Genomic DNA, 16,197 nt, shown 5'->3' on the forward strand with positions numbered 1-16,197 from the left:
GTTTTCCTAAGAGATTTAAACATTTCTTTTAAATATTAGCTAGCTTATTTTCAATTATAAATAATTATGTGATGATCATATGGAAATCTCTTCGGAAAAGTAAAAGAAATTCACATTATTCGAAGGCATGAACGTTCGAAGGGAGTGTACTTTCCCCTGTTACATTGTTGTGACGTGGATTTATCACAAAATATCCATGGCATAGAGAAATTTCCTATCAAAAATTCGAAGAAAAGGCACCAAAATAACGAATTTAAACTTAAGATAATAATTCTTGTGAGTTACTTATATGCCAAGCCAACAATTGCTGGGGGGGGGGGGCTCAGCGGAGGCAAAGGACTAAGGTAAGTGAGGAGTGAACAACTGAATGGGTTGCTTATTGAGCAGGTAACCGTTGAATCCCAATCGCGTTTTCACAATCTCCATGGGACAACCGCTCCCAATCTTCCTCGTCCTTGAGGTAACCGCCAAATCATTGTTTTCACTCCTTTGTTGAAGTTTAAATGAGCCCTACAAGGCTAAAACTTGTACCTACCTTCATTGTCTATATTTCGAGACAAGTTATTCCAACTAACCGGGTTTTCAAGATAGGCAGTTAACTGGTTTCGGAAGACTGTGAAACTGGTTAAATACCGGTTTCAAAATTCGAATCATTTTATAGAATTTTAAGCAATTTTTCAGAACTTAAACTTTTGTAAGATTTATCAAATCTTTAACACTAAACCTAGCAAAACCGGTCACATTGACCGGTTCAAAAACTTTTTAAAATCAACATATTTTTAGGGGAAAGCGCGCTACCTTCGGACGATTTATGGTTCGCACAATTTTTTTTTCAAGGTGTTACAAATGAATTTGGCCCATTATAATACTATATTTTAATAGCTAATCCAATGCCTCAAATTTTCAGAAAAGACCTATGGGTGAAATCGATAAGGAACCTAGAGAAAAAATTGAATTGTCCGAAGCTTGAGTCGTTCAAAGGTAGCGCACTTTCCCTTAAACGGTACAATGTCACTATCAAACTTTATGAATTTCATGAAATATTCATGTACAGTGCTGTCTCTCTATATGCAGTTTGAGTACTTTTTTTGACAGTTCTCTCTCTGAATATGCACAACTTTTTTTTTGAAATTCCCAACGGTCTTTTTCTTTCTTTTAATAAATTATCATTTTTTTATTGTTCTAGAATTTCCTGTGTTATTTTAACTATAATATGAGATATAAAAAATAAAATTAAGAAAAATTAAAAAACAAGAAAAATTAGTTACCAAGAAAATAATTTTCTTTATTACTTTGTCAAAATGTAAACAAATTGATTTTGAATGCAACCGACACAAAAGCTGTGCATATAGAGCAGAGGTGTGCAAGAAATCGTTTCAAACCGAATTTGTGTCAAATGAAAATTTGAGTGCAGTTCGATTGTATCGTTTTTACACTGTAAAGTTTAAAGGGTTAAGGAAAATTTCTTCACCTAAGAAAAGTAACTTCTCTGACTTGAGTCGTTTTTGTTAAATCTCATAAGTTTTTCAAAAAGTCCAAAATTATTCAATTTTGATTAGAAACATTTTTTTAATCTTTATTGGTATTTCTGTAATTAGACATTAACCCTCTAACGGTGTTTTCTTTAATATGCGAAAAAAGTTCTAAAACAATGTTTTCTAGGATAATCATGATCCAATAAAGTCGAAAAACCCATCCATTTTTCATTATCTCTTTTAATTTAGGCGCTAGGTGTGAAAATATAAAATTTTTTTGAAATTCTTTTTGCTTCTGAAATTCACATTTTTACTTTTTTCAAATTTTTAAATAAAATATACAAAGTAGAATGACATATCTTTCAGTAAAAAATAAATTTATTTTAGTCAGATAACATTAAATCGGTATTTTTATGGAAATTGGAAATGAGTTTTTTTTCACAAATATTTTTTGTTGCTTTTTCTCTGACCTGACACACAAAACTGGGAATAGCAACAAAACGAAGAGTCAAAATGAATTCAAACTTTCAAAAGATGTTAGTAAGACTATTACCGAGGACACTATAGCACTTTTAAATAAATAAAACCTTTATTGTCGCTGTAAATGTGATTTTTGTGAAGTCCTTTAATGTGTAGAGGCCGTAAGAGACTTACACATTTCTATTAAATACACAGTGCAACAAAATGAAACTTTTTTTCTTGGGATGGAAAATAATGAGTAGTTTCTTGTTCCTTGATGTATCCTGAATATTTCTCCCAAAGAAACTTGTGGTCCATCACGTCAAGTTTCTGAGATATCTTAAGAAAAAGATCTTTAAGAATTTTTTTCGAAATATTTGTAAAAAATTATTTATAATCAATAACGGTACGTCCTAGGATGTTGGTATCAAAGGATAACTCAAGGATGTGTAGAGGAGGATTCAAGGACAATTTTCCTTGAATATCGCATATTCCTATCCCTTCATTTTTTAGATTTGTTTCATAAACCCCTAAATATCCTCTAAATCGATGAAAAGGATGTGTGGGACGACTTGAATCCTTTACAAAAATTGTCTCCTAAATATCATAGAGACGTAAAATATACCGTTATCCAGAAATTACGTATTTGAATGTCTTATGAACCACAGAATTTTCTCTCAAAAATTTATTATTTTATTTCATATCTTCTACAAATAAATTCTAATGTCTCATAAGTTTAATTTTCTTTGTAATGCACCATCCAGCACATTTATACCAAAAGAGAATCAAGATTCTTGCTTTTGTACCATTTTTTGTAAGGTGCAGCGAATTGATGGTATTTTTCTCCGTGCTCATCTGATTCTGTTTATTTTTGTCTTAAAAAACATCAAAGTGACAATACAGGAAGTGGATTTTCAGTGATATATTCACATCCACTTTTTTAATTGCAAAAATCAGTTTTTGCACAAGATTTTCGATAATTTCTGTTCTGGTGCCTCCCAAACAATTCCGAATTGCATTTTTGACCGACTCTCACGCAATTTTTTTTCATTTGGCAACAAAGAATTTGTGAAAATTGAATCCTTTTCCAAATTTCGAATGTCAGGATCCGCGAAAACATCTCCTTCCATTTTTGCGATGCCGAGTTTTGGAATAACTTCCTTCAAACGCTTGAAAGCCGCTTGCTCGTAATTTAGGGATTTTATAAAACTCTTTACAATTCCCAATTTTATGTGTAATAGTGGTAACATAATTTTGTCCTTTTTGTGAGACCTTTAATGTGCGCCCTTACTCATCAAATTAGGTCAAATGACAGAAGATATGATGTTTTGAATTTCGTTAACTTTGACCCCTCATAGCTCGGGTCAGGTGTTATCGATCGACTTAAGTTTTTTTTTGTTTGATAGGGATAATCTGCAGCTATAACATACTAACCATACTAAAATTTCCGCCCGCTGCGCAAAGGTATTTTTGAGTTATTTTATTTAGTGAATTGAAAAACCTTCATTTTGATAATACCGCCACTAGCGGTAGTTTTATGAACTTGGAACGTTAGAATGGGAAGTGGCATTTTACGAGAGCTTTCCAAAACGCCTTCATTTTTTAAATTCTGACAATTAGGACCGGAGTTATGACCATTTTAAGAATTTTTTTTGGACCCTTATAGTTTGGGTCAGGGGGGTCGGGGGACCTTAAGTTTGAAAATGATCAAAAGCCCTAAGGTCCAGCTATAACATACTAAAATTTGAGAGCGATCGATGCTATAGCGCAGTCTTATTGGTTTATAGTGCATGTTGTTAATATATGAAATAAAATAATGAATTTTTGAGAGAAAATTCTGTGGTTCATAAGACATTCAAATACGTAATTTCTGGATAACGGTATATTTTACGTCTCTATGATATTCAGGAGACAATTTTTGTAAAGGATTCAAGTCGTCCCACACATCCTTTTCATCGATTTAGAGGATATTTAGGGGTTTATGAAACAAATCTAAAAAATGAAGGGATAGGAATATGCGATATTCAAGGAAGATTGTCCTTGAATCCTCCTCTACACGTCCTTGAGTTATCCTTGAGTTATCGCAGAAACTTGAGGTGATGGACCACAAGTTTCTTTGGGAGAAATGTTCAGGATACACCAAGGAACAAGAAAATACTCATTATTTTCCATCCCATTTTTGGCTGTTGCACAGTGATATTAGTTATCTTCTTACCAATTATTGATATTTATATAGCAATTATGTGTAAGTCTGTTAGGAAAAGTAAAAGAAATTCGCATTATTCGAAGGCATGAACGTTCGAAAGGAGAGTACTTATTTATTATTGCCCTAGCTCTTATTGTTTTTGTCAAAAATGAGCTACAATATTGCTTTTTAGATCAAACAGAATGTATTTGAAAAATCGGCACAAGTTCTTTTTAATCCGGTTTTGATTGAATAGCTGATTATAGTGGTTCGTATAGCTGATAACCTTGTTTCGTTAGTTTTTCAAAAGGGTAAATATTAGTTGCAGTCGTTTCAAAGGAAAAGGATTAAAATTAGCCTCAATTTTCCATAGAAACTTCCTTTGCAGGTTTTCTAATAAGCTTTCTGTTTCTGTTTAAAATTTACCATAAATTCTCTAAAACACTTCTAAACGGACTTTTCTTAGTGGAAATAGTATTTCTTATAAAGAAGAAATGTTCCTTTTAGTCTTTTAGAATTCAAAGAACATTCTTCGTTCAAGTTCAAGTCTATCAATTCCCAATATGTACGTATTTTATTCAAGAAAAAGTCTTCTTGGTGTCTTTAGCGAACTTTCAGCAGGGACGGAGCAGCTTCCCTCCAAAAATTTCCACTTATTGCTTTTGTTTTATTTCATTATTATTGTTGATTTTCGGTCACTGAAAAACGTCCCGTCCTTAACCCTTAGAAGACGATTGGAACATCGGTGTCCCATAAAGAAAATAAATTTTCCTGACTACCTAAAGATATTTTTTCTGATGCTTGTACGTAATAGAAGTAGAACGTTGAAAGAATCTAGGATATTTTTTGAAAGTCTCCAGCTATTTGCTATGTAGTAAATATTTAAGCTCAAAAATGGTGAATTTTTAAATTCTCAAATTCATAATTGGTTTTATTTATTTTTTAGACTTCCAATTTTTTTTAAGCAAAACCGTTTTTGGAGAAGAAGTTATAATGCTTATTACATAATATTTTTTTTTAAATCTACAAAAAATGGACAAATTATTGGCAAGAATTCGTCAGAGTATGCAGAGAGATTCGTAAGAGAATCTGTAGAAACTTTCTGACGAATTTTGTCCCAGGTCTAAATAAAATTCGCAGGAATATCTAAAGATTTATCGGCAGATTTTCGGCAGAGTTGTAGATATTCTCTGCAGAAATCTAAAAGATATCCGACGAAATTATTTTATCAGATTTTTTCAGGTCAAAATGCAACCTGCAATATTTTTTGACTTCCCGGTTTAGTCTACAGAACCCAATGGGACTTGCATAGCGAAGAATAGCAAACAAAATTAATCCTACATAGCAATATGAAAAATTATTCTCAAATAAGAGAAATTTAAACACCGGAATAAACTGAATCGCAACTTGGAATAACTGAGAATCACGGATAAGAGAATCACACATTTAGAATCACTGGAATCACATGGAATAGTGGAATATGGACACAAATTTTTGATCTTGAGTAACCCCTTGGTTTTTATGTCAAAAAAGTTTGAAAGAATGTAATTATTTCGTTCATGAAAATGGAAAACTTCGTATCAATACATAAAGATTACTTTTTAATCTTAAATTACTTTCAAAATTTTGTTTAAATATTTTTTGGCACTTCTAAATCTCAAAACTTCGAAGATTTGTATTTCTTCAGTTACTTTTTGATGTTATCCAACCAAAAATAACCCAAGACCCAGTTCCTAGATGTCACTACTATCAACTTTCTCCACTTTCCCCGCAAGAGGTTAATGTATTTGTTTTGATCTTTCCGTGGCTTCCTTTCAAGATGTTTACATTCTCACTTCACCGCCCTATAAGGTGAATCACTAAAATCAGCGACGTCACAGTGAGACTATCTACGTCATCAAAATGGCTACTCGGGTTTGGCGGGATCCGAAATTTCGGATGGCGCCAAATAAAAATTCAGAGTAAGGTTGCTATAGCTTATGCGTGGTGTGATTCTCCCTTCATTTTTGATTTGTATACAAACTGGGTACAAATTTATGGATAAAAAATGAAAGATATTCGCATCACACATAATCTAGTCTAAAATTAAACACATTTAATGTTTTTCTTTAAGTTTCGCGAGAAAAAGAAAATCTGAAGAAAGTCGAGGGGGTCGTTAGGGTCGTTAGGAAAATAGGATTTCGAGATTTGGGTGAACGCGTACGAAGACGAGGGAAAAATTACCTTGAACTTTAAAAGAGTCGAAAGTCGAACTTAAATAAAAGAAGATAATTTAAAGATATGAACGATTTTATTTCTTTCTTCTTTACATTTATTGTACATATCAGTTGTCTCTACATACACTTGCACTTGAAGACATCTCGATATTTTTGTTTATCATCTTCCTGTTGGTCTGCAGTAGTTTGATCAGCAAAAATCAAAAGTGGTCAGTAGAAAATAAAAAGTGGTCAGCAAAAAATTAAAAGTCATCAGTGAAAAATAAAATACGGTCAGTAAAAAGATTAAAATTGAGCAATAAAAAAATAAGATTTGATCAGTAGAAAATCAAAAGTGATCAGTAGAAAATAAAGTGGTCAGTGGAAAATAAAAAGTAGTCAGTAAAAAGTTAAAAATTAGCAGTTAATATAAAATGTGCTTAGTAAAAAATAAAAAGTGGCGAGTAAAAAACTAAAAATAATCAGTAAAAAAGAAAATTTGATCAATAGAAAATAAAATGTTATCAATAGAAAATAAAAAATAGTTTTTAGTTTCGTCCTTTGGGGCAAATGAAAATTTTTTGACAAAAGGGAAATTTTTGGAAAGTTATAAAATATGCTTGTGCACAGACAAAATGTTACAGACAAAATTTATGAAAATTGTGAAAAATGTATGAAAGACAAGATTTCCAAATACAAAGTTTTCAAAAAACAAAAGTTACCGAAGACAAAGATTCCAAAGAAAAAACTGGGAAAAACAAAAGTGTAAAAAAAATGGAAGAAAAAGAAGATTTCCGATCTCGAAGGAAAAGCACCTCTATAAGCTTATTTAGGATTATCACTGGCTTTTTGTTATTTGCTGACCAATTTATATTTTTACTGACCGATTTTATTTTTTTACTGACCAATTTTAATTTCTTACTGATCACTCACTCTTAAACTTTTACTGGCCACTTTTAATTATTTACTGACCACATTTAATGTTTTACTGACCACTTTTAATTTTTTACTGATCACATTCAATTTTTTACTGTTCACTTTTAATATTTTACTGACCAATTTTTATCTTTTACTGCTCATTTTTAAATTTTTACTGATCAATTTGTATTTTTTACTGATCACTTTTAGATTCTTACTGTTCACTTTTAATTTTTTACTGACCGATTTTTATTTTTTACTGATTAATTTTTATTTTTTACTGCTCCTTTTTATTTTTTTTCTGACCACTTTTTAATATATCACTGATCAATACGAATATTTCTCCTGATCATATTTAATTTTTTGCTGACCACTTTTAATTTTTTACTGCTCATTTTTAATTTTTTTCTGCTGCTCATTTTTAATTTTTTGCTGATCAACTCGAATATTTTTACTGCTCATTTTTACTTTTTTACTAACCATATCTTCTTTTTACTGACCATTTTTAATTTTTTGCTGATTAATTTTTTTTATTTTTTACTGATCAACTCGAATTATTTGCTGGTTATATATTTGCTGATCAAATTTGGAAATCCAACCCGTGGGAGCTCTACTTCTATGATTCTTATTATTGAAAAGTAGCACGTTCCTACTAACATGTCGCAAATGTTCAATGTCTGCTGTAATGATGAATTCCAAATACTCAATGGCAGCAGTTCCTTTGACCTAGGTCTGAAGCATGTAGAAGGCATCGAAGATCGATGCCTGTGTCCTCCTGTAGTATTTGCGTAATGCAACAATACCAAAATCTTCACACTGAACAGACAGCAGGAATTCCCTCAATTTTATCATTTTACACACTGATCCGTCATACAGGGAAGTCTTTTCTGTTGCAGCATTCGAAGCAAATCCTCTAATTACCTGTAAATTTCTTCCGAAGTGTCTCAAAACAATCATGGGTGCAATCATTTTGTGACTAAACGACACACTTACAGCAAAAACAATCCAGCACTTTTACAATACAGAAAAGTATCAGAGTCGCACCGTAGCACAAGTTGCTTAAAAATGTTGTTTTTGTTGAGAATTGTGTTTAATGAAGGTAATTTTATGAAATCAGAAATATTCCGTACTATTAATAAAGACAATTGATCAAATCGGTCGATTACAATAGCTGTGAAAATAAGAGAATCACAGTAATTATTCGGAATTGTCAAATGATATTTTTTCAATCTTCTTCTTATTCTTCGGAATGTGTTTCGGAAGAAATTTGACCCATAACCTAAAAAATGCATTTAGTGATTCACCTTATAGAGAGGTGAAGTGTGAATGTAAACACCTTGGCTTCCTTTCCCCAAAATTCCCGTGGAATTTTTGGCTCAAATGCAAATTGTCTGGACTAAACCACAAGACCACTTGAGGAGTAGACTTGAGATAAGGCTAATCTCTCACTCAACAAGCTGATAAGCTCAGCAGGCTGGGCTGAAAATCATTCAGTAGTCGACAGAATTTCCAGCTCTAAAGATGGTCAGAAGAAATCTCTTTCTAATCTCCTCGTCCAAAGTGCACGGGTACGAGTACCTTCAGCATTCCCGAGAAGCCCTCACGGACTTCTTCAAGAAGTGAGTAATCCCCTGGGAAGCCATCAACGTGGCAGAGAGTGAATCTTTTGTCTTTTTTCCAGGCACAATGTCACCAAGGTGCTCTTTGTTCCCTTCGCTCTGTTCAACTACGATAAGTACACGAAGAAAGTGGGCGATGTTCTGACTTCCTGGGGCTTCGAGGTTGAGGGAATCCATCGGAAGGAGGATCCAGTGGAGGCTGTTCGCAAGGCTCAGGCAATTTACGTGGGCGGAGGGAATACTTTCCTACTGCTGAAGTTGCTGTACGAGAAGAATCTCGTGGAAGCCATCCGGGAGCGTATTTTCAGCGGAGAAGCTGTCTATGTGGGCAGCAGTGCTGGAACCAATGTCGCCACGGTCAGCATCAAGACCACCAACGACATGCCCATCATCTACCCTCCGACTTTCGATGCCCTCGGCCTAGTGCCCTTTAACATCAATCCTCACTATCTGGATCCTCTTCCTGGAAACACGCATCACGGAGAGACTCGTCAGCAGCGTATCGAGGAGTTCCATCATCTCAACAAAACTCCGGTAGTTGGATTGAGGGAGGGAACTTGCCTTCTGGTCGAGGATGACAAGATTACTTTGCTTGGGGACTTCAATGCCAGGCTTTTCATGAAGTAAGTAGATTTCTTCCCTTGCTTCTCTTTTTGAAAATTTTCTCTGAACATTCTTGAAATACGTTCTTAATGTTAGAGCCCTGCGCACGGAAAAGTCTCGCTGCGTGCGCGCGTGAGCGCGCAAAATTTTTTTCGACTTGCTCGCAAGATTTTTTTTGCGCGCAAGCTCTTAATGGTAATATTGTTTTGCTGCAGATTGAAAAAGATAATAAGGTAAATGTGCCAGCGATCGTCAGTGTTCCTCGGATCGGAAGGTTGTCCTGCGTATCGGTACCCCAAAATTAAATGTACTAAATTAAATGTAAAAATTTTCCTTTGCCCCAAAGGTCGTAACTAAAAACTTCCCAAAACACAGAAAATTTCTTTTTACCCCGACAGACGATACTGATAATTTCCCAAAACATTCTTCCTGGGCAAAACAGTAAATTTCCCGTTGCCCTGAAGTACGAAATTAAAATCTTAAAAAAAAACCAATGTGATTTCATTATTTAATTTAATAAAATATATTTGTTTAAAATATATGAAAGACAAGATTTCCAAAAAACATAAATTACCGAAGACAAAGATTTAAAAGAGAAACTGGGAAATATAAAAGTGTAAAAAACAAAATGGAAAAAAGCGAAGATTCCGCAAACCAGTTTTTTCTTGAGTACCGTTTCAATTCACTTAAATTGTGGTATGAATAAGGTTGGGACCTTACCCAACCATTATATCGCTCCTTGGAAATTACAAGGGGCCAACTCACTTTTTGGCGATTTTGAGGTTTTAATGCACTCAGACAGAGAATTTAATAAAATTTCAGATGATATAAATCATAAAATTTCGTTATTAGAAAAGTTTTTCAAAATTTTACTCTTTATGATTGCTTGCGCGGTTTTGTTTGAAGTCAAGGGGCACAAAATAGATTTATCGTTCAAATTTTTGTGAAACAAGGGACTAACTTAAGCAAGTTGATCCCATGTCATTCTAATTTCATAAAAATTTGCGCACCATTTAGAATGACAAAGAGTTAGCTCTTTGTTATTCTAAATGGCTAACTCATAAAAAAACATATTTTTAAAGGTAAATATATGTATGTTTCGATGTTTATAATAATGCTCATACAAATAGAAAAGAATTAAATTGTTTTTATTAACATACTTAATTGAGATAATTATTTTTACAAAGTTGAATCTTTCATGCTGTCTCCTGAAAAATGGCTCAGATTGAGTTGGCCCCTTGTAATTTCCAAGGAGCGATATTATAAAAATCGTCACTGAATTTTTATTATCATCCTGAGAAAAATCTAAAGATTTCCAAGAATTGCTTGTGGTAGGTTTATGAACCTAATAAGCAAGACATTTTTTGCTGTAGTATAGTAAAGAGAGGTAATCCGGATACTTTTCATTGAGTGCGACTTTAATGCTTGTTTTTGGACTGATGAAATATTTTTTTCGCCATTCCAAATCAATAGAATTATTCTTTGTTTAATTTAGAATCATAATAGAAATAGAATTTTAGCAATAATATTGATGAAAATTAATAAAATTACGATAATATTAATATATGCGCAAGAATGTTACTGCGATGCTTTTTTGTAACTCCGTTGAATTCGATGAAACTCGGATGCTCATTTTAAGGAAAAGTTTAATGCATAAAAATGAGAAGATATTATTTCAAAAACATTTTTTAGAGTTTTATTCCATCAATTCATTTCATTAATTTATTATTTAATTATATATATTTTTATTTATTTTAAGATTGTACTCAATTCTTTGATTTTTCCTCGGTTTTCTTGGCTGACTTCCTTCCACGTTTTTTCTTTTCAGCTTCAATTGGCATTTGAGCCTTTTCCTTTACCATGTGTTTCTCCTTTAGTTTTATCTCCTTTTCTTCTGCCCTTATATTTTTGTTCCTCTCTCTGGTCAACTTCCGTTCAGCAATTTCTTTCTTTTTTTGTAAATCCTGCCTCAATTTTTCCTCCTGTTCCGCGATAATTTCCTCGGAAGATACAATATACTGGTGTTTGACATTGCTGGCTTTGACCCTCTTCTTCTGACGACGTTTTGGAATTTCTCCTGGCCAGAAATAGCATTGTTTTAGTGTGTCGAAGATCGGTTGAGTCTCAGAAGTTGCAGAGAGTTGGTTTCCAGGGATGACTGGATCATTTGAAGGATTATTGTCGGTGGCCTGATCGTGCTGGTTATTGATAATGGACTCCTCTGAATGTTGGAAAACAATTTTCGGGAAATAAAGACCAGCATAGAAAAGTGGCCCATCCATCCAGCCACTTTGTGGTGACGTTCCCATTTTCCATCCTTCTGCGTTGTGAATGGCAATTTTTGGAGTAATGTCAGTTTTATGAACAGCCATTGGAGGAGCAAGTTCGCCAGTAGCTGACACCCTGAGGAGTACTGTGATACATTGCTTCGGTCCTGAATTTTTAAGAGATGGAACCACACGTGAACCTCTCCTGGACAGGACATTTCCATCTTCCGGTCTCAAAAAGAAGGCACTTTCGTCGCAATTAAAAACACGGTCTGGTGAAATGCTCAGAAGGTTGTGTTCTGTGAAATATTTAAGACAATTCTGAAACCATTCCGTCAGGTCTTCAGCAGTAACAGTAGCTCTTTCCAATGAGAAGGATTTTGGCTTGCGCATGCTGAGCTCTGGATGACGCTTAAGAAAATTCCTGAGCTAAACGTCTCCGGGTCTTCCAGCTGTAAAATGGTTTGGAATTTTGTAGACCTCACAGATGAGTTTAACGCTGTCCAGAACTTGTTCCTTCCCGATGGGATGCCAGCCATCCGCACATCTTAGGATCCATTTGACAAGTTCTTTTTCCTGTTCTTTTGAAAGAATTGTTGGCCTGCCATTGGGGCACTCCTCTGGGTATTTGCCGGTCAATTTGTTGTGCAGTGTTGTTCTTGGGACATTAAATGTTTTGGATGCATATACTATGGTAGAACCATCTCGTACACACTGCAAGGCATTGCTAATACCTTCCTTAGAGTCGGGCTTGTCCTTATAGGTCTTTTCTTTTGTTCCCTTTGGCATCTGAAACAGAAAAAGAGTCCTGAACAATGCAAATTCTGAACCAAAACATTGACTTTCACCGCATCCGACATGCATCGAAATGTAAACATTCACAAAAATCACTTATTTCTGTATGAATTATTAATATATTATCAATAAACTCTTACTCACCTTGTAGATCAATAACTACACTAACTTTTATTAATAATTTTGATTGCAAATAATGTTTTATTATATAGAAAAAACACTAAACTTTTTCCAGCGACGAGCTGTCAACAGCAAAATTTTCTCAGAAATTAAATTTTTAGTACACAACCCAGCTGACCCGAGCTTAAAAAATATTTCTTGTACCCACTTATTAAACCGATAAAAATATAATTTTTGGTTTTTCTTAAAGTAGAATAGTTATATTATGATACTTCAGTAATTAATTACAGAAATAAAAATATAAATTATATTTTAAGTGGATGTATCCGAGTTAAATCGGTCGCGGCATCCGAGTTTTGCAATCGTCGGAGTTACATGGCCTTACTATAGTTGCTTTGATTTGTGTGTAAATCACGAAAGGATTGCAAATCTTAGACTTCATTCCATAGCATGGTCACTTTCCACTATTTGCGTCCAATTTTAGTCAGAGCATTACTCAAATTTGAATTATAGTAATATATATGTAATTTTACGTATTAAAACTCTGAGTATAATATGAAATTAACAAAAGTGATTCCAAATGACAGACTTTTTCCTCAAGAAAAAAGAATGTAAAGAATATAAATAATGATAAAAGTTAAATACTGCGCGCATGAAAACTTTTGATGCTGCGCGCACAAAAAATTTGCTGCTGCGGCGTGAAAAATCATCTTGCGCGTAGCATTACGCAGGGCTCTTTAATGTTTCATCTATGTTTCAGTGTTCTTTGCCGCCTCTGAAAATCCTTCAAAACGAAAAGCTGAATTCTTGTGCAGCATCTTTTATTTACTAAACTGATCCATTCGCTTATCAAAAAAACAAAGATTTTTGTTTTATATTCATGAATGTGTATATTTCTTCACACTTTCTCTTAAAACGTGAAACAATCTTGAAACACTATAAAGACTGCACCTCTTAAATTTAAGAGAATCTTCTAAACTTTTCAATTTAATTCCGTGCTGATTTCTCAGATTTTTTTTCGCATTCATTTGTAAAATTTTCTACTCACTTTCCACCTTTTCCTTTTTTTCCGCAGGTCGCAGCCTCCCGCCGAAGTGCCCCCCAATTCCGATATGAGCTTTCTGCTGAGGCAGTGAGACTGTCATGTGCATCCTCTCTAAACCCTTTGTGACCTTTTAAGCAATAATAAAGATTTGATTCTGCAGGCAACACGAGACTTTTAGTATCTTCCAGGGGGAATGGGTCCATTGTTGACGTAATAGGCTCCCGGGGGGAAGTGATGCGGAGGAGGACAATGCATGGGGGGAGGGGGAAGTGGCGGGGGATGAAGCGGAGGAGGAGGATGGAGAGGAGGAGGCGGGAATGGGGGAACAGCAGGCGAGGGATGAGCGAGGACAGGAATCCTCGAAGTGGCGCTAATGAAGGAGTCATAGGGAGTTGCGGGAGGGGGAGGAGGTGGCGCTGGAGCTGGAACTGGTGGAGCTCGAATGCCAGCTGCCGGAGACACCTGGACAGGCGGCAGATGGGGATAGGGCTGAGGGGGTCTCGGGTAGACATTTGCAGGAAAGAGTGGAGCTGCAATTCGACGGCGATTGAGCTGAGGATGCTTCAGGAGTCGCGGATCCTGGATCTTGACGAAGGCCGACGGGGGAACGTAGATGGAGAAGATGTCCATACGCTTCTCTCGGTGGATGGCATTGAAGTAGAGGAGCTTCTTGGGACGCTCCTGCACTTCACGCTTCAGCGTCGGCTGCACCATGTGCGGCGGAGGATCTCCAGGAGGTGGAGATGGTGGGGGATAATTCGCCGTATCTTCCTCTTTGGCTCCATTCTTTGGAGTCTCTGGCTGACGCCGAGGATCACGGACAGGTGGAAGAGTCTGCAAGTTAAAAGATAAAAGAACATTTTGGTTAGATTGGAGGCTTGCGCTGGAAAAATTATTCGGCTTTAGCTGAAAGACTCAGCTAAAATCTTTGTGATCGTCAGGAATACAGTAGAGTTCCTTAAATTTGAACGACGGTTGAGTTCAAAATGTAAAATTTGTGGTTATGTGAAGAAAGTTTTGCGTGGAGTACAGTAGACTCCTCTTTCAAATTCGGGCATATGGGACCGAAATTTCAGCCGAATTAAGCTGTCTACACATTATCAAAAAATTCTGTAAAAAATGACATTAAAAAAGTTCTTTAAAAAAATCGCCTCCAGACTAGTGAATTTTTTTTTAAAAAAACTGGATTTTTTACAGAAATTTGTAGTATAGTGTGTAGGCGATTTTGTAAAAAAACGACCCATTTTTTTTAAAAAATCAAGGTTTTTTCTTTAAAAAAAATCTTTTAAAAAAATGCCTCTACACACTGGGACAATTTTTTACAAAACAGTTTTTTAAAGAATTTTTTAAAAAATCACAGCAACTCGAGACATTTTTCATGAAAATTTGTCATTTGAGTGGTGGAAAAAGTGTGAAAAGTATTTGTTGGAATTTCCTGGGATAGTTGTTAGTGAATGTTCGTGGAAAATTTTCCAAAATTGCAAAAGTGCAGTGTTTTTCTACAGAAGTTGTTCCCAGTGGAATCAAAGCCAGCTGTGGAGGAACATTTTCGCTGATTTTTCTTTTGAAGTTGCCGAAAGTTGTGATGTCTGTGTATTCTTGAAGATTGTTATGGTACAGTAACCTCGTGCACCAAATTAAAACATGAATGGAAAGAAGGAAATTGAAGAATTTTGGAACATGAACCTGGTAAATCAATCAAGACAATAGACCTATTCAGAGCCACTGAGGAGATCCTAGTACATACAAGAGTCATCCGTAGTTACCACAGCCCATCACTTGAAGCCCCAGAACCACCTCCCATCATTCCTCCTTTTCAACCACGATGGAAATGTTCCCATCCGAAAGCACAAGGATGAGGTGGCTACAAACTTTTGCTTCCTCCATGGGACTCCTGCTTGGACAGTAGTGGATAGAGGGAGAAGGCTTTAATGTACACCGGATAACCAATAAAAGATTTCGGATTGGAAACCAAGATATGAGAATTTATTTTTCATAAAATTTATCATAATTATCACCAGTGTCCGGAATCAAATCAGTGTCATCCAGTATCCGGAATCAAATTTGTAGAGTTGCACTGGATCAATTTTTGCAGGAATTTTGGTGAAGCACTTTCTAATTATTCCTCAAAGTCCTTCCCCTCATCCACTATCATGCTCTTCCAATTGTAGTCCTGAATTTTTTGCAGGAATAGCTTTGCAATAAAATCAGCGAGTTTTTTTTAGCATATTCATAGTACTTACGTCAATGTTCTTGGTTACAAATACTCCTGTTCATCCAAACGTATCCACAAGTTTTCCTAAAGTCCTGAAGCTTTTCCAGAAAGAGCTGCTGATCAATGGAATCTAGGATCTTTTGAGCTGCACACCTTCTTCTCCACTCTACCCATTGTTCCTGGTAACAAATTTGTCCTTCCGAGTAATTTCTGCGGTTCTTCTGATGAGCATGTTTTGGTTTCCAGACTATCGCAAAGAAAAACAATTTCTGTACATAAATAACTGCGATAGTCACACAAA

The 16,197-nt window shown here is 35.0% G+C and overlaps 2 protein-coding genes across 2 annotated transcripts in view; one reads left to right on the forward strand and one right to left on the reverse strand.

Annotated features, from left to right (window-relative positions):
* Positions 1-8,573: 8,573 nt before the first annotated feature.
* On the forward strand, positions 8,574-13,845 carry LOC129800471 (probable alpha-aspartyl dipeptidase). The gene is made up of 3 exons (XM_055844875.1): positions 8,574-8,851; positions 8,914-9,474; positions 13,712-13,845. The coding sequence occupies exons 1-3, from the start codon at positions 8,754-8,756 to the stop codon at positions 13,770-13,772; spliced, it is 720 nt and encodes a 239-aa protein (XP_055700850.1). The 5' UTR covers positions 8,574-8,753; the 3' UTR covers positions 13,773-13,845.
* Positions 13,501-16,197, reverse strand: part of LOC129800470 (serine/arginine repetitive matrix protein 2-like) — a 30,854-nt gene continuing 28,157 nt past the window's right edge. Inside the window, exon 6 of the mRNA XM_055844874.1 lies at positions 13,501-14,515. Coding sequence (XP_055700849.1) covers positions 13,856-14,515 — 660 coding nt within the window. The 3' untranslated portion in view covers positions 13,501-13,855. The remainder of the gene's footprint in view (positions 14,516-16,197) is intronic.

The sequence above is a fragment of the Phlebotomus papatasi genome, chromosome 2 (genome assembly GCF_024763615.1).
Source record: "Phlebotomus papatasi isolate M1 chromosome 2, Ppap_2.1, whole genome shotgun sequence".
Taxonomy (NCBI): Eukaryota; Metazoa; Arthropoda; class Insecta; order Diptera; family Psychodidae; genus Phlebotomus; species Phlebotomus papatasi.

Coding starts and splice junctions, on each gene's coding strand:
- LOC129800471 (XM_055844875.1), top strand. CDS start 8,754: ATGGTCAGAAGAAATCTCTTTCTAATCTCCTCGTCCAAAGTGCACGGG. Junction 8,852..8,913: donor CTCACGGACTTCTTCAAGAA/GTGAGTAATCCC, acceptor TCTTTTTTCCAG/GCACAATGTCACCAAGGTGC. Junction 9,475..13,711: donor AATGCCAGGCTTTTCATGAA/GTAAGTAGATTT, acceptor TTTTTTCCGCAG/GTCGCAGCCTCCCGCCGAAG.